Source organism: Somniosus microcephalus, chromosome 5 (assembly GCF_052327205.1).
Source record: "Somniosus microcephalus isolate GS21.2 chromosome 5, FLI_Smic_1.0, whole genome shotgun sequence".
NCBI lineage: Eukaryota > Metazoa > Chordata > Chondrichthyes > Squaliformes > Somniosidae > Somniosus > Somniosus microcephalus.
The window spans coordinates 260,919,660-260,947,161 of record NC_140991.1 but is presented as its reverse complement, the minus strand read 5'-3'; the positions used below and the strand labels follow the sequence as shown (position 1 = coordinate 260,947,161).

The window sequence follows — 27,502 nt, the reverse complement described above, 5'->3', positions numbered from 1 at the left end:
CTAGAACTGGATCCTCTTCTTGTTGGACTAAAAGCATATTGATCGAGGAGGCAACCCTGGACACATTGGGGGCAAAATTCAACTTCAGTGGGGGCACAAAACCAGCAGTTGCATATTGGCTGCCCGTTATACACCTCGTCCGATTTTGACTTCAATGGAAAGGAAAATCGGACATTGTTTATAACAGGCGGTCGATCCTCTACCGCTCATTTTGTGTCCGCGTTGAAGTTGACTTTTACCCCCAAATGTATAAACCCCTCTCATTTGCAATTTACATTACTCATACCCTTGTCTCTCTTTGCATAATTAAAGCCACTCATTATTATAAACTTCTTGTTTCTGCACATTTCTTTAATTTGTCTACAGATCTCTTACTCTTTTCCACCACCTAGCATTCCACAATATACTCTCAACAGAGTAACAGTTCCCTTCATATTCCTTAACTCTAACCATATAGATTCAACTTTTCCACCATGCCTATATCATTCCTATGTTGCACTACTGTAATGCAATCTTTGATTAACACCGCCAATCTCATGGAAGACTACAGAATGGTGTGATGACATCTAGAATATGTGTTAGTCAGCTTAATGAACAGAAAAGATTCGAGGGCAAGATTAAGAATTACTTCTCAATTCTATCTGCTTCCTTGCCCACAACAACCCTGCTCATACAATTCTGCATGATTTTCTCTTCACTAGCCTTCAACAAGGCCTTCATCATTCTTACCAAGGAATCTCAGTGCTACTTTTCATTAACAACTTTTTGATGGGAAAAAGACTGCAAGTAGCAATATGATTGGCTGAAAATCCATTGCTCCTTTCGACCCATCTTGCTCTTCCATTTACTCATGTATTCTAGAATTAACAGAGAGCAAACTAGCTTCCTAAAGGACTAACTATTACACTTGGAGTTCTTAATCTGTGGAAGACACGGATTGTCTTCTGACCCGCTGAGGAAATGGTGTATAATGCAAAATGTGCCGGTGCACTGTTGTGCAAAATTCAGTCTGAAATGTATGCATTAATAAGGAGTTATTGGTAAAAATGTAAATGTTTGCCATATTCTAGTAACATTCTAAAAACAATCAAGTTTTGCTTACATTTAAAGTTTTGTTTCTGAATCATCAGCTTTAAAAAGGATTTTAAACAAATATATAACCAATTAAACAAAAAACAATAAAAGAAAAATAAACCATACTTTAGTATAGTTTGCAGGTTCTTGTATAAAGCAGACATGGACATTTATCAGAATCCCTTCACCAGGCGCTTCCAAGATAGAATTACAAATTAAATTGTTAGTTGAAGATAATGATTCTGTAATTTGTGGAAATTGCTTACATTTTTTCTGCCTTTTCTATTCAAGATACTAAGTATTTAAATTAGTGTCGTTAGTGAGTCTTGGCTCCCACTGGTCTTGAGACTATCTTCACTGATATTTAGGTATCTTTCTGATGGTTAGCTCAGAAAACCTTTAGCTACTGAATCTATCTTGTGCCTCCATTGGATTTTTCTTATGCTTTCAAAAAGTGGTAGAGCATCATAACATTAGACTTCATTTCAGACTTTAACTATCAAGCACATTTATTGAACAAAGTATTTATATATATATAAAATTAATTCCTGAAAACAAAAACAATAAATGGATGCAATTTATATGCTAAGCTGATATTTTGTAGTTAACCCTTAACTATGTAGTTTTCTTCCTGTAGTCTTTCCAACTGTGGAAGCTGAATTGACCAAACCTATCATTGACTGTTCTAACTGGTTTGACTCAACTAGACCGTTTCAGCTCATTAAAGACTCTCAAAAACATTTGCTGGGTTTTTGGATTTGAATTACTGCAGACATTGAAAAGTACTTTTTCAATCTAAATGACAGATATTTAAATCCAATTAGTCTTAGGCAGTCCCTCAGAACCGAGGATGACTTGCTTACACATTAAAAATGAGTTTGCAGGTTACTGATGAGTCCAATGCGGGACCTACAGTGTGAGGCAGACAGTGGTTGAAGGGGCGGGCGGGGTGCTTGGGTTGATGTGTGCTCCTTGCGCTTGGCTTCCGCTTGCTCCCGGCGAAGAGACTCGAGGTGTTCGGCACCTTCCCGGATGCTTCTCCTCCACTTTGTGCAGTCTTGGGCCGGGGATCCCCAGGTGTCGGTGGGGATGTTACACTTTTTCAAGGAGGCTTGGAGGGTGTCCTTGAAGCGTTTCCTCTGCCCACCTGGGGCTCTCTTGCCGTGCCAGAGCTCAGAGTAGAGCGCTTGTTTTGGGAGTCTCGTATCGGGCATCATTTAAATCCAATAAGTAATCTGCCCCTGTTGCAAAAAAGAGGTAGCACAGTGTGTTACTTTTTGGATAACTAATGATTCATAGTTGACTTTAAAGCTAAAATAGCAAAATTATTAAAAATTTGAATGAATCCTAACTAGAAGGTTATGTTTTGCTTTGAAGGCAGTACTCTTCAACTCTATGGTGGGATCACATGGGTAATTCATGACTATCAGATCCTTTACACTTACCAGATTCTCTCTCCCCTTCCCCCCCCCCCTGTAAAACAGTATATTTGTTATTATGGTCAGCTAGTCAGGTAATTTTTACTTTGATTTACCTTGCCATCTTTAAAAAAAAACATTTCCAACTTTGTTGATGTTCGACACTATGGGTTTGCCTTTCAATTTTTTATTTAAAAGGAAGTGCCCAGAACTAGCAGTTGGAATCTACCTGACCATAATGACAAAGAACAGGCAAGTAAAATACAGATGTAGATTAGTTGGAGAAATGCAGCAAAGCATACATGATCTAAAACCAGAAAAACTGCATCCATGATCTTCATCCATGAGTTTTCAGGAGTTGTCTACTCACCTTTATTTTAACATTGAATCACTGGTTAGCCCATCTAGCGCCAAAAGAACATTATTGTGTGCCTAATAGGAATCATATAACAAATAAATTAATCCAAATCCTCACAACTCTTGCTTGGCAACAAACTGCCCATCTCATAGTTCCAAATTAAAGGAAGGGTCAGAATATTGTAACATACAAAGAAGAGCCAACAGTAAACTGGTTAAAACTTAATGTTCCAATACACATATGTTGCTGATACTAACAGACAGAAAGTTCCCTGGTTTCAGAACTTGATGGAGCAGAGGGTGCTGTAAAGGGCCCACCTGTCCAAACACCTGAAGATGAGTAATCAGAAATAAAGTAATTCAATGTCCCCTAAAATTGTCCATCAATTTTGTTATTGTAATTAATTCCACTAAAAGACAGAGTAGATAGGTCTTAAGATAATCAGTTGACCAATGTACTTTTGCAAGTTGACAGAAGGGATGTATCCATCAACTAGGTCACATTTTCTTTTTCAAATTACTTACTAACCAACTTGAACACATGTGCTCAATGGGTATCAATTTCACATCTTATTTTACTAGACTTTTATTACTTGATATCTACTGAAAAACTTTATTTTCAGACTTGACTAGATTACATTAAATTGACCCAAAGTTTCTTCTTGACTTGACTAACCAAAGTTAATCAACCAACTTGGTTACTCAGTTGCATATCTCAAAGCAAACCATCCAACTTTTGGCCTGCCATCATATTTGACTTAATTTAGATATAAAATAGAACCCTGGATCATCAACATTTAACCCCTACTCAATCAATATTTCTATTATATAATGGAATACTTATAATGCCTGTTCGAAGATGGCCTATCAATCACAGATTCTGAAACTATCTATTCACTTACACAATTAGAGAGAAACCTAACCTATTAATTTTCTTATGTTACCCTCATTGAATAGTCTTTCTCCATTTATGGGTTTTCCTTTCCCATTGGACAACATCTCAATGGCTTACCATTGCATGTGCTGCAGCATGCTCATCCACCCCCTTATATGCAAAGGTCAAGTGTTAAATTTCTACACGTGGTTATTGACTGCCACTGAAGTCATCATGCAACGCCCCTCTAATAGACGTCACTATGACATAGCCCTTAATTCTCGCGAGAATTAAAATTTTGGGCTCTATTACCCAACTTAAATTGACAAATTGCAACATTTGTGGAGACTGGTTTATTTTGCATATATTTTTTTGAAATAAGTTTCAGCAAATTGTTTTATGTTTATTTTAATGTATGCATACGATACTCTATTCCTATTGGTCAATTCATCGGTATGCAAATTATGTTAGACGTCACTTCCAGGTGGAATCGAGCGCCATTTTGTGAAGAACGTTACGGGTCTGAAGTGAATTTTCGATAAAAGATAAGACATTAGAAATTTTTTATTAAGCATTTGGCTGCATAACCGAGAAAAGTTCGAATCCGAGGTAAGGTTAGTGGGGTGAGGGAATTGGCGCGCAATGTTTTGAGTGAAAGGGGCGGGGTAAACAGCTCCCTCTTTCAGCCCTGCCTGGTAGTGAGGGGCAGAAGCAGCGGCGCCGTTCGCTATCACTTACTCCCAGAGTCCTTCCCCACCCAATCTTCTCCCAAGCCCAAACGCACATGGGTTATGCCCCCTCCCCTCCCCGTTCGTTGCACATTTGACCAGCCTGGAGACTCTAGTCCAGCTGGTTGATCCCAAATGGTTGATCCGAGTGCATGCGGCAGAGCTTTTTGGGGCTTTTCCCTCTGCTTTGCATACCCGTGCTTGTAAATAAGCATCGGCCAACAGGTGAGCGAGTCAGTGCAACCCGGCTGCAGCCCTGCTACCTGTGCGCGGGGCGGGAGGGGCCGCAGCACCTGGGTCGCGCGCTCCTCCAGAGTTGCTTGATGCGTTCAGCTTGTTCAAAGGCGCAGACTTGAACCGCTGGATGGCAACCTGAAAGGCTGCAAAAAGATTTCCCTCGCAAACCGAACTACCGGCATGAACTGTAACTGTGGGAGGAGGATCCAACATTTGGCTCCTGCGCATTAATAAGTATCTGAAGATTGTAATGAGCATTTTCTTTTAAGAAAATTCAATATGCACTTATCTATATGATATTTAGAGCACTTTTTGTGATGTCAATTTTTCTAGGAAGTGGCGGCAAAAGAGAAATCGATTGCATGTAAATCGCATTTAATAAAATGTGGAAAAACATACATGTTTGAAGTATCTTTCAGAAGTTAGCATGTTTATCTGCCATATGTATTTGACTTATTGGAATCATTACATTTGATTTGGTGTATTTTCTTGCACTCATAAGTAACATACTGTAGTGTACGAACAGGGAAGAACGTGGATTTATATGTAGGATATTGGTAAAACATTGTAGTATAGCAAGAATACTTGCAATGGTATACGTCCCACGTGATAGGTGGCTAACTTTTGTTTGATCAAGATTTTAGAATCACTTTTTTACATATACTGGTGAATAGGCAACAAAGTCAAGTGTAAAGATGCCGTAAATATCCCATTGAAACACATCGCTGGTCAAGATTGAACCAGATTGGCTGCAAGTGTCATGCTGATTTTTTTTTCCCCCATGAATTAATCATAAAGTAGCAATTTAGATAGATAAACATTTATTGAATCCTGTATTAACCTGATCTTGGCTATCATAACGGTGCTTAAGGAGCACTATGTGCCTATATATTTTAGATCAGTATAATTTCTAAACCAGTTTACTTTATCCTCATCCCTTGTTTGTTCCAGTCTTACTGGCTACAGCTACCCACGTGATCAACGGATATTTATTCTGTTTGACGGGGCTCTTAGCGAATGCCAGTAAAGGCAAACCAATTGGGGGCGGGATTTGGCTCGTTTCTGGCCCATGGTGACCACGTGACTGTTTCCGTGGTAACGGTAGCTCATTGGTCTGCAAGCAAGGTGATTTGGAAAATTCATCTGCCATTGGTCAGTGAGTGCTGCAGTTTATTGGTTTGTTGTAATCACGTGACCACAACGAATTACATCACAGTGACATCACAACAGCTTCAATTGGGATGCAAAACTTGTTACATAAACTTACATAGCACACAATAGGCTATTCGGCCCAACTGGTCCATGTCACTGTTTCTGTTCCACACGAGCCTCCTCTCACCTACTTCATCTCGCCCTATCAACATATCCTTCTATTCCTTTCTCCCTCATGTACTTATCTAGTTTCCCTTTAAATGCATCTATGCTATTCACCTCAACTACTCCAATGTGCTAGTAAGTTTCATTTTCACAGGATATATATGGTACATTGGGTAACAAAGTTTCTCCTGAATATTACTGGATTTATTAGTGACTATCTTTTATTTAAGGCCCCCAGTTTTGGATACACTCACAAGTGGAGACATCTAGTCTACATCTACCCTATCAAACCATTCTAGGGAAAAGAGTCCCAGCCTGTTCAGTCATTCTGATAGATACAACCTCTTGGTTCTGGTATCATTCTTTTTGCTAAATCTTTTTTATACCTTCTCCAATGCATATATCCTTTTTGTAATATGGAGACCAGAACTTTTTACAGTACTCTAGGGTCATGCTACCAGGGTCCTGGATTAGAAGGTTGCACCATTTACTTACAATTGAGATGTGTCATACATGCAGGTATGCAGTGGAGTAACAGGAAATATATGGTACGTTCCATATAATACAATAAATAACACCTTTTTAAAAAAAAAAAAAAAAAAAATAATAAAAAAAAAACCTGCAAGCAACTCCATGAGTGATTTTTTTTTTTTTTTTTTTTTTTAAGCCTAAGTATTGTACACCCACCCATTTTCTCCATTTACCTAGTCCAATGGTTTTCAAACATTTGTACCTAGGTCCACTCCTCATGTCCATTGACAGGTGCTAGGGAGACCACCTGCAACAATTTACCCTTTCTTGGGGGCCCTCTGCAAGTATTGACATTTTCTCGAGACCCCTGGCCTAACTTTACATAGAAACATAGACGATAGGAGTAGGCCATTCGGCCCCTCGAACCTGCTCTGCCATTCAATGTGATCATGGCTGATCATCCGAGCTCAGTACCCTGTCCCTGCTTTCTCCCCATATCCCTTTAGCCTTAAGAAATATATCCAACTCCTTCTTGGATAATATTTAATGAATTGGCCTCTACTGCCTTCTGTGGAAGAGAATTCCACAGGTTCACCACTCTCTGGGTGAAGAAATTCCTCCTCATCTCTGTCCTAAATGGCTTACCCCTTAGACTGTGACCCCTGGTTCTGGACTCCCCGACCATCGGGAACATTCTTCCTACATCTATTCTGTCTAGTCCTGTTAGAATTTTATAAGTTTCAATGAGATCCCCATTCATTCTTCTAAACTCCAGCGAGTACAATCCCAATCGACCCAATCTCTCATCATACGTCATTCCTGCCATCCCAGGTATCAGTCTGGTGAATCTTCGCTGCACTCCTTCCATGGCAAGAACATGCTTCCTTAGGTAAGGCGACCAAAACTGCACACAATGCTCCAGATGTGGTCTCACCAAGGCCCTGTACAACTGCAGCAAGACATCCTTGTTCCTGTACTCTCACCCTCTCGCTACGAAGGCCAACATACCATTTGCCTTCTTAACCGCCTGCTGCACCTGCATGCTTACCTTCAGCGACTGGTGCACAAGGACGCCCAGGTCTCATTGCACTTCCCCTTCTCCCAATCTATTGCCATTCAGATAATAATCTGCCGCCTTGTTTTTGACACCAAAGTGGATAACCTCACATTTATCCACGTTATATTGCATTTGTCCAATCACCCAACCTGTCCAAATCATACTGGAGTTTCTCGGCATCCTCCTCACAGCACACACGCCCACCCAGCTTTGTGTTGTCTGCGAACTTGGAGATATTGCCTCTAGTTCCCTCGTCCAGATCATTAATATATAGTGTGAATAGCTGGGGTCCAAGGACCGATCCCTGCGGTACCCCACTAGTCACTGCCTGCCACTCGGAAAAAGAGCCGTTTATTCCAACTCTTTGCTTCCTGTCTGCCAACCAGTTCTCTATCCAAGTCAATACCTTGCCCCCAATCCCATGTGCCTTAACTTTACACGCTAATCTCTTATGTGGGACCTTATTGAAAGCCTTTTGAAAGTCGAAATACACCACATCCACTGGTTCTCCCTTATCGATTTTAAAATAGTATCAGCTATCCAAAGCAATGCAGCGCATCATAGCAGAAAACCCCCTTTATTGTAGAGTAACAAGAATAACCTGTTACTGGGCCGACAAATAGAGAATTAACGACCCTCTAGTGTCCAGTGACATGACTAAACGATTAATTTATTACTCTACCAAATGTTGCTGGAAAAGGAGGTGCTGTTGGGTACAAATAAGCCTTTCTCCTGCCGCTCATCCTATTGGTCAGTGTTAAAACGTGCGTAGTGGCAGTGGTGCAATGCCTCTTGTAGCTTTAAAAATGAGCACATCAATCCAAATCAAGATATATTCAGTCAGTGTGTAGGTCATTATGACCTATTGATGTCAAAGTATCTCAATGATCAGCTTAGTTATGATACTTTAGCATTGGGCTTCCAATTTGACACCTGCAATTAAATTTGACTTTTGACTCCCTTTTTGCACATGGGCTTTCGCTCAGCAGTATTTCAGACTCCACTACTGTCTAAATGAGGGATGGTAAATCGGCAGATAGGAATCTTCCTGTACTATTGAAACTCGAACACGAATTTCCATCAGTGATAATCAGGACGAACATTCTCAAATAAGGAAGATGGCAGGAGGAAGAAATTGGCAAAATCAATAACATACACCAGAAGCTGCATTCAGTGATGCTCCACAACCTTATTGTGGATGATACTGACATTGCTTTGATGGAAACTTGGCTCATGGATGGTGACACCTTGCCCCTTAATGACGTGCCTCTTTTCTCTTCACCCTCTTCTTTTCTTCCCCCCCCCCCCCCCCCCAAAAAAAAAAGTTATATTTCCATCATCTGGCCTGATCAAACTGCCACAGGTGTGCCCTTTATCACCAAATTACACTTTGGTATCTCCCCCACTCCTCGAATGCTGCCTTCCCCTTCAAGCACCTTAGCTTGTTCTACTCCTCTCATCTCTCTCAAATTCCTTTTCTCTACCCCACCCTGAGTTTCTTACAGATATCCTTCCTCAGACTCTGCACTGAGCGACAACTCCTCCTCTGTGATTTCAATTTCCATCTCAAACCACCTTGTCCTGTTATCCTCCTATAACTTCTTCCTTCATATAAGCTCTCCTACCTGTATTGACGGCCAACCCCTCGACCTTGCTATCATGCTTGGCCTATCTCCCATGGGCTCTATCACACACAAGCCCATCTATGACCACTTCCTTTTATCCATCACCACACACAACCCCCTTCCAACCTCACTTCCTTCTGTGTCCGCTCTTGGAAAAAAGTCTTCCCCGAATCACTTGTAACTAACTGTACTTTCAAACTCCTAAAACATTGAGCCTTTGGTGCTCTATTCATCATGATACTGCTGCAGCTGTCAATCTGCTCAACCATTCCCTGTCCTCCACCTTTGATGCCCTTGTCCCCAGTAAAACCCTTCTCTCTCCCATCCTGGTCATTCCCTTGGTATGGCCCCCATCTTCGCTCCATCAAGTCCAGGGGGGCAGACTTGAGCATACCTGGTGGATACCTGGTTTAGCCATCAATCACCATACCTGGCTGGATAACATTGAGAATGATTGGGCCTTGCTGTCCTCTACCAAAACTGCTCACTACTCCTGGATCATCCTAGAAAGCAAAGATAGCCCCCAGCTTTTCTCCACTATTAACCATCTGATTTAATCCCTGTCCCCTCCATGCTCAACTCAAACAAGTACGTGGAGCTGATGAATTTCTTGGTACTAAGGTTGAGACCATCTGTTCAACTGCCTCTGCCACATTCCTCCTTTCCATTACTCATCAAACCAAGGCTTCCAAACCATGTCTTTTTTTTAGTTTCCTATCTCGCCATATGCTTTCTGAGGATATTTTGCCCACCTCCTGCTCCCTTGACCTCATTCCCACTAAACAGCTGACCATTCAACTTGCCTTCCTGGTCCCCATGCTAGCTGACATTGTAAATGGTGTTCTCGCCCTTTCAAAATCACCATCACACTCTCCCCAAAATTCTCACCCTGAACCCCACTGCCCTTGTAAACTACCATCCCACCTCCAGCCTTCCTTTCCTCTTAAATCCTTGAATGTGTTGTTGCCTCCCAAATCCTTACCCATCTTTCCTGCAACTCCATGTTTGAATCTCTCTCATCTCCACAGCACTGAAATGACTATCAAAATTACAAATTATACCCTCTGACCATGGTACTCTATCCCTTCTTGACATCTGTACAGCCTTTTGATCACGCCATCCTCTTCCAACGCCTCTCATCTGTTATCCAGCTCAATGGCACTGTCCCTGCTTGGTTCTACTCTTTTTTTATTCATTTATGGGATGTGGGCATTGCTGGCAAGGCCAGCATTTATTGCCTATCTCTAATTGCCCTTGAGAAGGTGGTGGTGAGCTGCCGCCTTGAACTGCTGCAGTCCGTGTGGTGAAGGTACTCCCATCGTGCTGTTAGGTAGGGAGTTCCAGGATTTTGAAATAGTGACGATGAAGGATCGGTGATATACCTCTAAGTCAGGATGGTGTGTGACTTGGAGAACCTGGAGGTGGTGGTGTTCCCATGTGCCTGTTGCTCTTGTCCTTCTAGGTGCGGGTTTGGGAGGTGCTGCCGAAGAAGCCTTGGTGAGTTGCTGCAGTGCATCTTGTAGATGGTACACATTGCAGCCACAGTACGCCGGTGGTAGAGGGAGTGAATGTTTAAGGTGGTGGATGGGGTGCCAATCAAGTGGGCTGCTTTGTCCTGGATGGTGTCGAGCTTCTTGAGTGTTGTTGGAGCTACATTCATCCAGGCAAGTGGAGAGTATTCCATCACACTCCTTACTTGTGCCTTGTAGATGGTGGAAAGGCTTCGGGGAGTCAGGAGGTGAGACACTCGCCGCAGGATACCTAGTCGCTGACCTGCTCTTGTTGCCACAGTATTTATGTGGCTGGTCCAGTTAAGTTTCTGGTCAATGGTGACCCCCAGGATGTTGATGGTGGGGAATTCGGCAATGGTAATGCCATTGAATGTCATGGGGCAGTGGTTAGACTCTTGCTTGTTGGAGATAGTCATTGCCTGGCACTTCTGTGGCGCGAATGTTACCTGCCACTTATCAGCCCAAGCCTGAATGTTGTCCAGGTCTTGTTGCATGCGGGCATGGACTGCTTCATTATCTGAGGAGTTGTGAATTACGCTGAACACTGCAGTCACCAGCGAACATCCCCATTTCTGGCCTGATGTTGGAGGGATGGTCATTGATGAAGCAGCTGAAGATGGTTGGGCATAGGACACTGTCCTGAGAAACTCATGCAGTGATGTCCTGGGGCTATGATGATTGACCTTCAACCACCACAACCATCTTCCTTTGTGCTAGGTATGACTCCAGCCAGTGGAGAGTTTTCCTCCCCCGCCGCCCCCCCCTTCCCGGATTCCCATTGACTTCAGTTTTACTAGGGCTCCTTGATGCCACACTCAGTCAAATGCTGCCTTGATGTCAAGGGCAGTCACTCTCTCCTCACCTCTGGAATTCAGCTCCTTTTGTCCATGTTTGGACCAAGGCTGTAATGAGGTCGGGAGCCGAGTGGTCCTGGCGGAACCCAAACTGGGCATCAGTGAGCAGGTTATTGGTGAGTAAGTGCTGCTTGATAGCACTGTTGATGACACCTTCCATCACTTTGCTGATGATTGAGAGTAGACTGATGGAGTGGTAATTGGCCGGATTGGATTTGTCCTGCTTTTTGTGGACAGGGCATACCTGGGCAGTTTTCCACATTGTCGGATAGATGCCATTGTAGCTGTACTGGAACAGCTTAGCTAGAGGCGTGGCTAGTTCTGGAGCACAAGTCTTCAGCACAAAACAAGATACCTAAACTGACCTTGAGTTCTATTTGGCATTAAGTACAAGAATTATCTTCACTGTTTTCTGAACTTTCTCAAATGTATTGCGGTCCTTTTTTTCTGAAGATAAAGTGCCTAATTTTACACCCAGAATTCCAAAATGGTCTTGTGAATGAGTTGTAAAGGATTGCGTTGCGTGCAAAGCTCTGGTAGATGCTGTTCTTCAGTTAAATCCATGTGTTTATCTTCTGCTTTCCAAAGCCATGTATAAATTTTAATTTCTTTGGGCTAATGTGCCATTTTCATGTGTTATTAGGAGCAATCCATTTTGAACCATGTTAAATGCCTTCTAATGGGGCAGAATTATTACAATCATTATATCTCTAAACCTCTACCTCACAAGAATCAAGCCTAATTCAGTGAAGTAGCTTTTCCTTTGTGAGGTAGGATTGAAGAATGGTTCGGATGTTAAAAATTGTCATTTGAGTGTTCTTCCTTTTCCCCCCCCACCCCAACAAAATTCAAAATTCTGCACATGCGCAGTTTTTCCCTTTTTTAAAAGCCAGCTGCACGGGAGCTCGAGTGCTGCGCAGCTTAAAGGGAGCATTAGGTGTTGGTGGACCGGGAGTCAATGTAGATCAGTAAGCATGGGGTGATGGATGAGCAGGGTAGGATACAGGCAGAACAGTTTTGAATGGGCTCCAGTTTATGCAGGGAGCTGACCAGGAGAGCATTGGAATAATCAATTCTGCAGGTAACAAAAGCATAGATGAGGATTTCAGCAGCAGAACCTCTGCTGCCTGTGTCCTAATTCGCACCAAGTCCTGTTCACCCACCACCCCTGTGCTCGCTGACCGATGTTAGCTCCCGGTTGAGCAACGGCACTCTTCAGAACTCTCAACCTTGTTTCAAATCCCTCCATGTCCCTCTCGCCCCCCCCCGCTTCTTCCCCCTCCGCTTCCCCCCATCCCGCTTTCCCCGTTTTCCCCCCCCCTGCTTCTCCTTCTCTCCCCCCCCCCCCCCCCTTTCCCTGCCCCACACTTGCTTAAATACTGTTACTTCTCCAACTTTTTCCAGTTCTGACGAAGGGTCATCGACCTGAAACGTTAACTATGTCTCTCTCTCCACAGATGCTGCCTGACCTGCTGAGTGTTTCCAGCATTTTCTGTTGTTTCAGATTTCTAGCATCTGCAGTATTTTGTTACTATATATAACAATTACCTTTTTAGTTTGATTTTTTTTAAATACTAATTTTGATCTCCTGGTTTCAGATCCATTTAGTGGCTGACCTGAAAGGTCTGTGGTATTTATGATACCAATTTTTAGAGGGTACACTGGGAACAATATCTTATTTAAAATATTGCTTGTGTGTATTTCCTCCTCTGCAAACTCTTGTCATGTTTTTTGGTCACATTTTTGTCAACTTTTACTATTGTAAATTCCTATGTCAGCTTTCACTGCCAATGGATGAGCCAATCGAGTAACTGATTTAAAAAAAAAAAAAAAAAAAAATTGCCTTTTTTCCTCAGTAACTGCAATTTCTATTATCTAAAATAAGGTTTCAAACAAAAGTTACATATTTCTCAATAATATGGTTGCATTTCTCTTTTGAATTGTTTTTAATGCCTTCATTAAGTTTTTATTTGAAACCCTCAGCCTCTCCCAAAGTCACAGATTTGCCTTTGATACTTTTGCCCAAACCGGTGACTGTTAGCTGAATGCAGATTGGCGTCTGAGCATGCGCAGTGTACACGTTTTCCCAGGATGCATCAGTTCCATTTATTCAGCTGAATTGCTGGAATATTTTTCTCCACCTTCTAGCAGTTTCTGCTCGATTGTTTTTATATTGAGTACTTAATTTTCTTTTTAAAGTATGCATGCCTGCGAGTGAGGGGGGAAACCACTACTGATAACGGGTGCGTAATCACTTTTCATGTCTATAAATGTGAAAAAGCATATTAAGCTGAGTGTCATTTCTCATAATGTGCGTTCAGTATTCAAAAAAGTTGAAACACGCATCCTCTAATTAGCTTATGTGTTGGTCACGATTCAAAAATGTAAACATTCTAATTACTGACACTTCTAACAACTAACCTCAGACGGTGAGAAAGAGGCAGTGTCTTTTCTCCTCCTAATTGAGTTCTTTTACATTTGGAAAGCAAATGGAAAGATGGGGGGGAAAAATAGGGTGCGGAGACCTATGGCCCCTCACTACATGCCTTTGGTTGGAACAAGTGGGGGAGTGCATGGAAAGATGATTGACGAGTGAGAGCGAGGGGAGCACATAGGGTTTAAGCAATGGAAAGGAGATGGTACAGAGGATTTGAGGCGTGAGGGGGTGGTGGAAGGGAGCTGCTGAAGAGGGAAAGTCGCATTTCCACCCCCCCCCCCCCCCCCCCATTCCCCAAACCTCCACTGTAAAATACAGCTTGCAGCCATTAGTGGCTCCTTTCCCTTGAATGCCATCTTCTTTCCCTGCCATGTGCCATCTCACCCCCAACCAAAAGAACAAGACATGAAGTGAAAAGACCAGTAAGGGAGAGAGGGAGCTATGCACACTGAAAGAGGCTGAGAGATACAGTAACATAAAGGCGAGCGAGAGACTGTAATATCTGACAATGTGTGGAATGCCAGAGGGGATGCACTAGTATACTTAAGCATATCCAATAACTTTGTGCCCATTAGTGTGAAGGATGTCAGTGCTGGTGAATGAAACACTTCTGATATATATTTTCTGTATAGCGTGCTCCCAGGCTTGGTGCATAGGCAGATAGAGTATTTGGCACAACAACATGCCTTAAACCCAACCTGATGAGCATTTCTTACAGTACCAGAGCAATGATTTAAAAAAAAAAAAATAATTTCCAACATGAGTATTCTGAATGAAATTACCAACTATTGAAAATTTTGTGCTGTACACCTGCACTAATTAATTACTCAGGCAAGACTGAATTTATTTATCATTGCAGTTGTCGGAGCATGTGCTTTCACACTGGTGGCAGGGCTGGATTGGGACCCATGTCTCAGAAGGGGAAGGCGGTGGCGTAGTGGTTATGTCACTAGACTAGTAAGCCAGAGGCTCAGTCAAATGCTCTGAGGGTATGGGTTCAAATCCCACCACGGCAGCTGGTGGAATTTAAATTCAATTCAATTTAATTCTGGAATTAAATGTTAGTCTTAGTAATGGCGACCATGATACCATTGTCCATTGTCGATTGTTGCAAAAACCCATCTGGTTCACTAATGTCCTTTAGGGAAGGAAATCTGCCGTCCTTACCTGGTCTGACCTACATGTGACTCCAGACCCACAGCAATGTGGTTGACTCTTAATGCCCTCTGAAATGGCCTAGCAAGCCACTCAGTTGTAAACAACCGCTACGAAAAACAATAAGAATAAAACCGGACGGACCACCCGGCATCGACCTCGACACCGGAAACGACAACGGCAAACCCAGCCCTGTCGACCCTGCAAAGTCCTCCTTACCAACATCTGGGGGCTTGTGCCAAAATTGGGAGAGCTGTCCCACAGACTAGTCAAGCAACAGCCTGACATAGTCGTAATTACTGAATCATACCTTACAACCAATGTCCCAGACACCACCATCCCTGGGTATGTCCTGTCCCACCGGCAGGACAGACCCACCAGAGGTGGTGGCACCGTGGTATACAGTCAGGAGGGAGTAGCCCTGGGAGTCCTCAACATTGACTCAGGACCCCATGAGGTCTCATGGCATCAAGTCAAACATGGGCAAGGAAACCTCCTGCTACCTACCGCCCTCCCTCAGCTGATGAATCAGTACTCCTTCATGTTGAACACCAATTGGAAGAAGCACTGAGAGTAGCAAGGGCACAAAATGTCCTCTGGGTGGGGGACTTCAATGTCCATCACCAAAAGTGGCTCGGTAGCACCACAACTGACTGAGCTGGCTGAGTCCTAAAGGACATAGCTGCCAGACTGGGTCTGCGACAGGTGGTGAGGGAACCAACAAGAGGGAAAAACCTACTTGATCTCGTCCTCGCCAATCTACCTGTTGCAGATGCATCTGTCCATGACAGCATTGGTGGAAGTGACCACTGCACAGTCCTTGTGGAGACGAAGTCCTGTCTTCATGTTGAGGATACCCTCCACCGTGTTGTGTGGCACTACCACCGTGCTAAATGGGACAGATTTCGAACAGATCTGGCAACTCAAAACTGGGCATCCATGAGGCGCTGTGGGCCATCAGCAGAATTGTATTCAACCACAATCTGTAACCTCATGGCCCGGCATATCCCTCACTCTACCATTACCATCAAGCCGGGAGATCCACCCTGGTTTAACGAAGAGTGCAGGAGAGCATGCCGGGAACAGCACCAGGCATACCGAAAAATGAGGCGTCAACCTGGTGAGGCTACAACACAGGACTACTTGCATGCCAAACAATGGAAGCAACATGCGATAGACAGAGCTAAGCGATCTCACAACCATCGGATCAAATCAAAGCTCTGCAGTCCTGCCACATCCAGTCGTGAGTGGTGGTGGACAATTAAACAGTTAACGGGAGGAGGAGGCTCCAAAAATATCCCATCCTCAATGATGGTGGAGCCCAGCACGTGAGTGCAAAAGACAAGGCTGAAGCATTTGCAACTATCTTCAGCCAGAAGTGCTGAGTGGATGATCCATCTCGGCCTCCTCCTGAGGTCCCCAGCATCACAGATGCCAGTCTTCAGCCCATTCAATTCACTCCACGTGATGTCAAGAAACGGCTGAAGACACTGGATACTGCAAAGGCTATGGGCCCTGACAACATTCCGGCAATAGTACTGAAGACTTGTGCTCCAGAACTAGCTGCGCCCCTAGCCAAGCTGTTCTAGTACAGCTACAACACTGGCATCTACCTGGCAATGTGGAAAATTGCCCAAGTATGTCCTGTCTACAAAAAGCAGGACAAATCCGACCCGGCCAATTACCGTCCCATCAGTCTACTCTCAATCATCAGCAAAGTGATGGAAGGTGTCGTCGACAGTGCTATCAAGCGGCACTTACTCAGCAATAACCTGCTAACTGACGCCCAGTTTGGGTTCCGCCAGGGCCACTCAGCTCCTGACCTCATTACAGCCTTGGTCCAAACATGGACAAAAGAGCTGAATTCAAGAGGTGAGAGTGACTGCCCTTGACATCAAGGCAGCATTTGATCGAGTGTGGCATCAAGGAGCCCTAGCAAAACTGAAGTCAATGGGAATCAAGGGGAAAACTCTCCATTGGTTGGAATCATACCTAGCACAAAGGAAGTTGACTTTGAACGCGGCGCTGTATGTATAGCTGACGCGTCCCTACGGGGAACAAGCATTCCATTGTACTTGTTACATGTGGCAAATAAATCTAATCTGAATCTGTGGTTGTTGGTCATTCATCTCAATCACATGACATCACTGCAGGAGTTCCTCAGGGCAGTGTCCTAGGCCCAACCATCTTCAGCTGTTTCATCAATGACCTTCCCTCCATCATAAGGTCAGAAGTGGGGATCATCGCTGATGATTGCACACTGTTCAGCACCATTCGAGACTCGTCAGATACTGACGCAGTCCGTGTCCATATGCAGCAAGACCTGGACAACATTCAGACTTGGGCTGACAAGTGGCAAGTAACATTCGCACCACACAAGTGCCAGGCAATGACCATCTCCAACAAGCGAGACTCCAACCATCTCCCCTTGACATTCAATGGCATTACCATCGCTGAATCCCCCACTATCAACATCCTGGGGGTTACCATTGATCAGAAACTGAACTGGACATGCCATATAAATACTGTGGCTACAAGAGCAGGCCAGAGGCTGGGAATTCTGCGGCGAGTGTCTCACCTCCTGACTCCCCAAAGCCTTTCCACCATCTACAAGGCACAAGTCAGGAGTGTGATGGAATACTCTCCACTTGCCTGGATGAGTGCAGCTCCAACAACACTCAAGAAGCTCGACACCATCTAGGATAAAACAGCCCACTTGATTGGCACTCCATCCACCACCTTCAACATTCACTCCCTCCACCACCGGCGTACCGTGGCTGCAGTGTGTACCATCTACAAGATGCACTGCAGCAACTCGCCAAAGCTCCTTCAACAGCACCTTCCAAACCCGCGACCTCTACCACTTAGAAGGACAAGGGCAGCAGACGCATGGGAACATCACCACCTACAAGTTCCCCTCCAAGCCACACACCATCCTGACTTGGACCTGTATCGCCGTTCCTTCACTGTCGCTGGGCCAAAATCCTGGAACTCTCTTCCTAACAGCATTGTGGGTGTACCTACACCATATGGACTGCAGCGGTTCAAGAAGGTGGCTCACCACCATCTTCTCGAGGGCAATTAGGGATGGGCACTAAATGCAGGTCTAGCCAGCGACGCCCACATCCCATCAATGAATAATAAAAAAAGTGAGAAGTATATACTGTAGTTCTAACCCAGTGTGCTCGGCAGTCCTCATTCCCTGTATAGATTAATATGATTGTTTAAATATTTTTTTTACCTTGACCTGGTTTCCTTTTGTTTATTCAGAAACCGTAAAAATGTACCAGCTTCCTGTAACCAAGCTGGAAACCATCAGGAAATCCAGAAAGAAGGTGAAGAGGATCTTGTCTGATATTGGCCTGGAATGCTGTAAAGAACTATTGGAGGTATGTGGAAGGTGTATCTGTAGAAACTAACAAAAGAAAAAAGTAACTATCTCTTCAAACAACTAAAGTTTGAAATGTTGAAGTGAATTGTGCAAAAATGAAATGGGGAATATTTTAATTAAAATAAATCTGAATTTGTGTCTTGCCCAATTTAAAAGGGGGAAAAATGACAGGTTCAAATTAAGGTATTAACAAGTGGATGCATGAGCAGAGGATAGAGTGCAATTGATTTGGGTTTGATCTTTTTCCATAAATTGTCCCATGGAGTATTTTTATACTGTGTTTCACTCTTTATTCTGGACTACACTCAGAGGACAGACAGGTGACTCAAAAGATCTGTGGCATCAGTTGCTTGAGTGTGTTTGGGTATGATTGGAGGTTTTACTCCCTATAACCCCTCTTTTTTTAACTAGTCCTCTCCTTGATGTACACTCTAGATTGAAAAAAAATATTTTTGCATGACGTCCATAATCTTTTGAACACTTAAAATGCACAAAATATTGCTGCAGTTTTGTGTGAATGCCAGTGTGCTACAAGTAAAAATGTTTGTTTGCAGGAATTTAAAAGTCATAATCCAGGGGAATACTACATGAAGAACACATCATGGGCAGACTTTTCATTATGGCAGCCAAGTAAAAAGTCAAAGGTAATCTGAGTGTTTGCTTGAGATTTAATTCATGCACTTAACAAACCCATGGATTCATTTTCCTAATATAAGAATTAGGAGCAGGAGTAGCCCATATGGCCCCTTGAGCCTGCTCCGCCATTCAATAAGATCATGGCTGATCTTCAACCTCCAGTCCACTTTCCTGCCCTATCCCCATATCCCTTAATTCCTCTGGAGTCCAAAAATCTATCTATCTCGGCCTTGAATATACTCAACGACGGAGCATCCACAGCACTTTGGGGCAGAGAATTCCAAAGAGTCACAACCCTCTGAGTGAAGAAATTCTTCTTCATCTCAGTCTTAAAAGGCCGGCCCCTTTATCCTGAGACTATGTCCCCTAGTTCGAGACTCGCCAGCCAGGGGAAACAATTTCTCAGCATCTACCCTGTCAGTCCCCCTCAGAATCTTATACGTTTCAATGAGATCACCTCTCATTCTTCTAAACTCCAGAGAGTATAGGCTCAATCTCTCCTCCATAGGACAACCCTCTCATCCCAGGGATCAATCTAGTGAACCTTTGTTGCACTGCCTCGAAGGCCAGTATATCCTTCCTTAAATAAAGAAACCAAAACTGTGCACCGCACTCCAGGTGTAGTCTCACCAGAGACCTGTACAATTGTAGCGAGACTTCCTTACTCTTGTACTCTGATCCCCTTGCAATAAAGACCAACATGCCATTTGCCTTCCTAATTGCTTGCTGTACCTGCATGCTAACTCTGTTTCCTGTACCAGGACACCCAGATGTCTCTGAACATCAACATTTAATAGTTTCTCACCATTTAAAAAAAAAAAAAAAAAAAAATCTGTTTTTCTATTCTTCTTACCAGAGTGAATAACCTCACACGACCCCACATTATACTTCATCTGCCACCTATTGCCCACTCACTTAACCTGTCTATCTCCCTTTGCAGGCTCTTTGCATCCTCCTCGCATCTTACTTTTCCACCTAGCTTTGTAATATACAGTAATACAATTTTTGTGCTATATCGTGCCTTTAACACAGATAAAAGTTGCAAGGTGCTTTTATTGAGGTTTGGGAGAAGTTTAGTGAGCCTCGAGTCAGTCATCAAAGTCTATCCTCTTGACTGATACCCCGTCATAATAAGTGAGCTTAAAAAGTAAATGTACAATATATGGTTTCTTAATTCTAATTAACATATGCAGCTTAAACCTCTCCGTGAAAGCAACTTTTGAAGATCCTGTGGAGCAACAACTGTGCCTTTTGAAAGCTGCAGAAGAAAGTCACTTCAAGAATGTTGACTTGGATCTAACATTTGGATAGAGAAATACAAATAGAGATTCCATAGTAGAAGATCTTGATGAAATATTATCACTAAGGAATTTGCTCTGATTTTGTTTTTGGCTGACAATTGCTATATAATTTGGGTGGATTTATTTTCTTGGCAGTTTACTTCTCTCTACTCATCTTGTAAAGATGATGATGATTCCTTGGTTTGGGTTATAGTTTCATGGGTGTCAGTCACCTCTTGTCAAGTGGCTGTTATTTATTTGTGAGCCTTGTCAATGGCCAAGCTCCATCCTGACCAGACATTTTTTTTTTTACTTGCACTTCAAGTGCTGTTTGCTTGATAGCGATCAGTACTGAAGAGGTGACAGTTCAGGCTTCTTCCTGCCGTGTGCCCCCCCACCCTAGTTGGGATCCAATAACAGCGCACATCTGGGGTTTCCTGGTCTTTATGCTACTGTGGGAATGTTGCATTGTCAAAGGTACCGTCTTTTCGATGAGATGTTAAACCAACTCTGCCACCTCAGGTGGACGTAAAAGATCTCATGGCACCATTCGAAGAAGAGCAGGGGAGTTCTGGTGCAATAAAAACAGAAAATGCTGGAAATACTCAGCAGGTCAGGCAGCATCCGTAGAGAGAGAAACAGAGTTAATGTTTCAAGTCGATGATCTTTCATCAGAACTGGGTGTCTCCCGGTGTCCTAGCCAATATTTATCCATCAACTAAAACCTAAAAACAGATGATCTGATCATTTATTTCATTGCTGTTTGTGAATCTGTTGCGTGCAATTTGGCTGCATGTTTCCTACATTACAACAGTGACTACAGTTCAGAAGTACTTGATTGGCTGTAAATCGCTTTGCGAAGTCCTGAGGTCACGAAAGATGCTATGCAAATGCAAGTCTTTCTTATTTCTGTTCCATTTTAAAAATGCATTTTATTTTTGTTTGCAGGCCTACCGAGCAAAACCATATTGCTGCAGCCTGTGTGATTTTTCGACAAAATTTATTTCTGCTTACAAGAGTCACATGCGATGTTCCCACGAGGATGAAATGGATGTGGAAATGGTGGTTAGCTGTCCTAATTGCACATTTATCTCTCATCCCAAGAATATGAAGAAACATGTCAAAATATTCCATTCTGATCCTCGAAAAGTGCACAGCATTGCTAACCATGTGAATACAGATCAAATAAGGCAGATGCAACCCAAGGTGTTTCAGGGCAAAATGTCAAAACTAGTCCAGCCGGTTTATTTTTGCAAAATATGTTCATACAAAGATGTATCATTGTATGCCATAAAGAAACATGTTTTTCTGTCACACTTTGGCAATTCTTACATTGGTCAGGTAGAGGATCAGGTACTTTCTGTATATAAGTATTTTTGTAAAGGATGCCAAATGAAAATGGTCACCTATGATGCCTTACTATATCACATTCTAGATAAACATAAGGAAGTGGACGGTCCGGTAAAAGCTACAGTTGGACATATAACAGAGCTGAGATCTAGGCTACACATTGCTCCTAAGCCTCAGGTAAGCAAGGCTTCTCTGCCAGTGCCTCCCAGTGTGAGATCGACAGTGTCACCGCCTAATTCCAGACTAACCGGACATGTGGTTTCATGTGTGACGTCGACTGCATCGGCACCCAATGTCAGACCAATTGGACCAGTGCTTTCATGTGTGAAACCAACAGTATCAACAGCCAATATCAACCCACCTGTACCAGCAACTCCCTGTGTGAGATCACCTCTAACAGCACCTGTTCAACAGGCAGTTAATGTATTGGCACTTCCTCAAAATATTAAACCAGTAACTTTGGGATCATTAAGGCCAAATATGAATGCTTTCCCTTTGCAAAATAACGTAATTCCAGTAACCGTATCCACAACTGGTCCTGGAGGTGCTCCAAAACCAGCACATGTTAACCTTGTGCCTGCTACTTTTCAGGTCGGCCAGAATAACCTTACAATCCGAGCGGTAGGTCCAATCCTTCCTCAGACGTTTTTGATGTCACAAGGATTGACCATGGACCATACAGTAAGAACCAATATTCCAGGAAATGTCCTATCAGCTAGTTCACAGACAGTGAGACATTTAATCCAGAGCAGCAAACATGTCAATGGTCTACCTGCATACACTCTAACTCCAGTTCAGTTTTCTTTGCCTGTTACTCCAGGTAGTATAACTGGTAACAAACCTGGGATGATTACCACACAAATGCCACTTAATATTGCCCAAACAAATGCAATTACTTCTGTATCTCATCAACAAATGAAAGGATCTTCCCCTGTAATTACAGATGCACCTGCAGCAATGGGGCAGAAACAGAGTGCACCAGTGCCTGCAGTTGCTATAGATTTGACTGCACAATATACCAAAGCTCAACAGTGGAAGAGTTGCTCAGTGTGCAGTGCGTTGCTGCCACTGAGTGCTTACGATAATCATGTTGCAACAGCGCATAAAGTTGAAGAATCTTCTGACAAAGCTGAGAAGATTGTAGCCTGTGCTACTTACTTGCAGAGAGTGCGTTCTTACATAAGTAAGTGTCTTTTCTGTAGAAGCTATGTGGATAAAAATGTACTAATTTCCCACTTACTAATGCATGGTCTGACTTGTTTGTTCTGCTCTTTGACATTCCACGACCTAGCAAAACTTTCAGAACACGTGAAATGCTTGCATGCTGGGCTGAGATTTGAATCTGTTGAAAATGTTACAGATGGAATTTCAACTTCCAACCAAATCAATGATGGCAGTTTTAACTTGACTGTTAAGTTGCCAGAAGCTAAAATGGGTCCTAAAGATATTCACTTGACACTTATTCCAAACAAAATGTCGTCTCCTCATGCACCTTTAGTAATTGAGGTGTGCAGACAAAAGGAAGAAGAAATTAATGCGAAGCATTCTGTAATAGAAGAGCCCCTAGTCTCAAAATGTCCCTTTTGTTCAAAACTCTTTTCAAACTTAAACTATGAAAAGCATTTGCAAGGAAGTCACCATGTAGCATCCATGATGCATCCACTGCTGAAAATACCAGCTTTCAAGTGCATTCACTGTCTTGGTGTATACACAGATAGCATGGCAAGTTCAACAATATCTCTCCATCTGTTGCATTGTAGAGGCCTTAATATACAGCAAAGTAATATTTTGCCAAAAAGTGTTATTCAGTCAAAGCGTGAGTTTCCAGAAAATGCCAAGAAGTATGGGACTGAACTGCTTTCAAATGGGGGTGGAAAAGATTTGGCATTGCCTCCTCCTAAACGAATAAAGGCTGATGTAATAGCAAGCAGTCACGAAGTCTCCCCTGTGGCGCTGAATGACACTGCAAACACTTCACACTCTTCACCATTATCGGACCCATCTACAGTCTTGGCACTGGTTCCAAAAGGCTTTGAGAATCGTACCTATGAAGAAAGGAAGCTGTTCCTACTCGACTATTTTCACAAGCAACCGTACCCTAGCAATAAAGAGATTGAGATGTTATCTTCAGTCTTGTGGCTATGGAAGAGTGATGTTGCTCTTGTATTTGGCACAAAACAAAGTCTGTGCTTGAAAGCAATGAAGTACAAACCATCCGTGCTTTTGGGATTCAACATGTCAGAATTGAAGAAAGTAAAGCACACTCTAAAACTGGGTGAGATTTGATCGGGGGGTGTGGGGGGGCGGGGAAACTGCCATGGTTTGAACAAACTTGCATAAGTAGGATGCATCGAGCAGAAGTGATGACATGGGTGGTCCACAAATTGGATATGTGGCGTAAATACATGGAGCCATCTGTACTAGACAATCAAAGTAGAAGAGTAAATGGTCAGATCATTTTGCTTTTAGGGGGAGGTGTGCCTTTCTGTTCCACGCTTTGGCTAATATTCCTTGTGGTTAGAAACTAGAGGCCAAGATAAACCTAAATGGAAATGTTCAACTTGAATCCTGCTTAAAACCAAAAATGTTGTCCTGTTTATTTAAAACCACTTAGTATGCTGTCTGGTTGCTCAGTGGTTTGCAGAAATATGTAACCTTATATATAAAAGCAAGAAGGAATTTGTTGGTATTAAGCCACGATACATGATATGCTGTGTTACCAGCATGATGTTACAGGATTGGATTAATATACAACCCTGTGATGATCTCTGCTCAACCAAATTTGTAAAGCAGTTCATTTCTACCTTGCGATTTAAAAAAAAAAAAAAAAAAAAAAAAAATTGGTTGATGTAGAAGTCTCCTTCCTCTGAAAAATTGCTTTGAAGTGTTGTATACAAAGAGGGTGAGAAAATACTACAAATTTGGTCATGCTTGATGCAAAGTTGCTTCTGGCATAGCCTTTGTTGTCTCTTTGCATAAGCATCACTTTTCTCAGTTGATAGTTTCAATAGTTGTTATGAGGGCATTAGAAGCCTCTTGCCTCGTTTTATCTGCTTTTCTCACAATTTTATATTTACCCCCATAATCCCTAATCATCATACCACTCACACTGCCCCATAATTAGTAAGTTGTAGCCATCATTTAATCCCCTAAACTAATTTTGTTTTCCCCTCACTTGCATTTTCATCAAATATGGGGCATAAAATATTCAATATAAAACATGAGCTCTGTTACTGTAGATAATTGTCAGGTGTTGAGGTTATAATTTTAAATATGCTGTCAGAGCACATTTTATGAGCAATTTACACCTATGATCAAAAGGAGTCCTAGGATTGTTAATTCAAAGAGCAATGTCTGTTTTAAAACATTTTTTGAATTTGTACTGTAAAGTATGAGCTGCTTTTTCTCACTTCACCTGTCAATTCTGATATATTAAAACACTAACTTGACTTTTTTTAACTGATTTGATACCTGCTACTGTACTGAACCTGCACTAGATAGTAATCTAATAAATGTACAGGAATTGAGGAAATAAATCGCAAATGAGTGGTCACTAGACTGCACGTCTGAATATTTCAAAATTAATGGTTAGCGTGTTATTTAGGTAATGTTCAAGTGTGGTCTTGATTTTAGTTTGGATGCCTGAGATGGATACATAATCTCAAATCTTGCTTCTAAATGCTGTCGGAAGTTGCAGTGTTTTTTTTTGATGACTGCTACTGTGTTTTGGTCTGAAATGTATATAGTTCCTGATTACAGGTATAATGGCAAGAAAAATATGCCTTCGAGTTACCATTGGCTACAGAAAACTGATGGGTACATTTTGCAGATAGTGAAAGCTCCATCCAACACAATGTATCATTAATTTAAACAGATAACACTCGCCTGCACTGCCTTTTATTAAAAAAAAATGTTCGTGTCTGAAATCCTTTCTCTACTGCAAACCCTAGTTACAGTATGTGCTGACTTTCTGGCAATTTTCCAAATAAACTGAATCTTGTGCTCCTATATGGTCTCAACTGCTTCTGCAAGGATAAGGTTTTCTTTCAACTATTAGAAATTGCATCTAGTAGTTTTCTATAAAGATGAGCTTGGAATTGTCACATACAGTCACCACATGGATTTCCCTTTTACAAGCCCTGCAAAGCTTGTAATCTTGCCTCAAGTTATTAAATTTGAAACTAGTTGTTGAGAAATGCTCAATTTTTACTCTTGACTTTTGTGTGTGACATGTTTTGTTTAAATCCGCTTCTAATTTTGCTCAGTTTGAATTGTAAATTGCTAAATCCAATTCACTTTTGTAACCTGATAGTTAAGCTTTTTCTTTCTGACCGAGATGATGCAAAGTTGTTTGTCATTGTCACTTGAAGTTAGTGACGTTTATCAGCAACATTGCTGTATGGGTTACTTCATTTTTATGTAAATACTCTTTAATTTTCAGACCAAAACACTGACTTGCCTTGCCTTGTCTGGTTCACTTCTAGGCTGATTGTGAATTGTTGTTGATTTAGAAGTACTGGCGATCAGCGGCAGAGTACACAACTGCTGCCAGTCATGAGTAATTCCTAATGGGAGGAAAATAAATGAATTACAGTACCCATCCCATTTTCTGATTTTAAAAGTGCCTCAAATTATCATTTTTTAACCTCTTTAAATCACCTATCTTTTATACTCTCCAATTTTTCATTATCCTTTTTATTTCCAAATAAATGCCTGTGATCACCTCTTCACAAAGATACAGGAAAGGATTTTTTGACCTATTTCATATGCATCATTTTACTTCAATGAATAAAAAAAAATTGAGTTTGGAAGGGAAATGGAAAAAATTAGCATGTGTAGTAGAGAAATATTGACCAGAATCTTAAATGTGTTCACTTTTATCTCCACATAAATATTAGACCTGCTCCTTTTCTAGAGCACACCAAATCATTTTATTTTCCTAGCATTATTGACTTCCTTTTCTTTCCCTCCTTCCAGCAACTCTGCCTAATAGATAATGGCATTGATAATCCTGGGTATGAACCTATATCCTGCTGAGTCTTGCCTTATCGCAATAATTGAATCAACCTGATGCATAATCACATCTTGTACTGTGCCATTTTTAGTTCAGGTGACATGGGTTTTGTTTTGTGGGGGGGGGGGGGGGGGTAAAAGGAGGGGTGGTCAGCAAGGTAAATACCAGCTGGAACATGAGTTACAAGTTGTGTGGACTATAATTAAAGATAGGGTATCAGCTAGTAGTGGAGAAAAAGGGAAACCAAGAAAGTTGAGCATATTTGGTTTGACTATAATTTCTAATTTATTTATAAATGACAAGTTTTTTAATTGCCCTTAATCACTACAAATTAGTAGTAATCTACACCATGAACTTGACTTGGGCTATTCAATTAAACAATGATTGCACTCCCAATTCTTGTAGGTTCAGAAAGTTTTCAGTGAACCATTTACCACATACTTTTGGCTTTTAATGTATAACCTTTATGTTGACTCACTTTAATGCAGTTTCATTCATGGTTGCATTGCTTTGTAACTTAATCTTGATGCTGCCTTTCCTACTTGGCAGTTAAACCCCTATGTATCTCCCTGAAACACACAATTAAGTTCTCTATGGAAGAGAAAATTTAACACTGCACGATAACATGGTAGGACCATGAATTGGACTTGTTTTTTTAAAAATTAACTGTTTTGAACAAAATGAGATTTAAGGTTGCATTAAATTGGTCTGAGAAA

The 27,502-nt window shown here is 42.1% G+C and overlaps 1 protein-coding gene and 1 long non-coding RNA gene across 2 annotated transcripts; one reads left to right on the top strand and one right to left on the bottom strand.

Annotated features, from left to right (window-relative positions):
* Window positions 1–303: 303 nt before the first annotated feature.
* Window positions 304–3,677, bottom strand: LOC147117684 (uncharacterized). Its single transcript, XR_015078501.1, has 3 exons — window positions 3,526–3,677; window positions 2,863–2,924; window positions 304–2,315 (listed from the first exon to the last, which is right to left on the bottom strand). It is a non-coding gene; the product is annotated as an uncharacterized LOC147117684 (long non-coding RNA).
* LOC147117683 (activity-dependent neuroprotector homeobox protein 2-like) lies at window positions 3,648–25,780 on the top strand. The gene is made up of 4 exons (XM_085988874.1): window positions 3,648–4,332; window positions 18,386–18,504; window positions 19,061–19,150; window positions 21,371–25,780. Exons 2-4 carry the CDS (start codon window positions 18,397–18,399, stop codon window positions 24,056–24,058), a joined length of 2,886 nt encoding a protein of 961 aa, XP_085845000.1. The 5' UTR covers window positions 3,648–4,332; window positions 18,386–18,396; the 3' UTR covers window positions 24,059–25,780.
* The last annotated feature ends 1,722 nt before the right edge of the window (window positions 25,781–27,502 follow it).

Excerpts from the sequence above, each read along its gene's own strand:
- LOC147117683 (XM_085988874.1), top strand. The coding sequence starts at position 18,397 with ATGTACCAGCTTCCTGTAACCAAGCTGGAAACCATCAGGAAATCCAGA. Across the intron at positions 18,505-19,060 it reads GCTGTAAAGAACTATTGGAG|GAATTTAAAAGTCATAATCC; the intron begins GTATGTGGAAGG and ends GTTTGTTTGCAG. Across the intron at positions 19,151-21,370 it reads AGCCAAGTAAAAAGTCAAAG|GCCTACCGAGCAAAACCATA; the intron begins GTAATCTGAGTG and ends TTTTGTTTGCAG.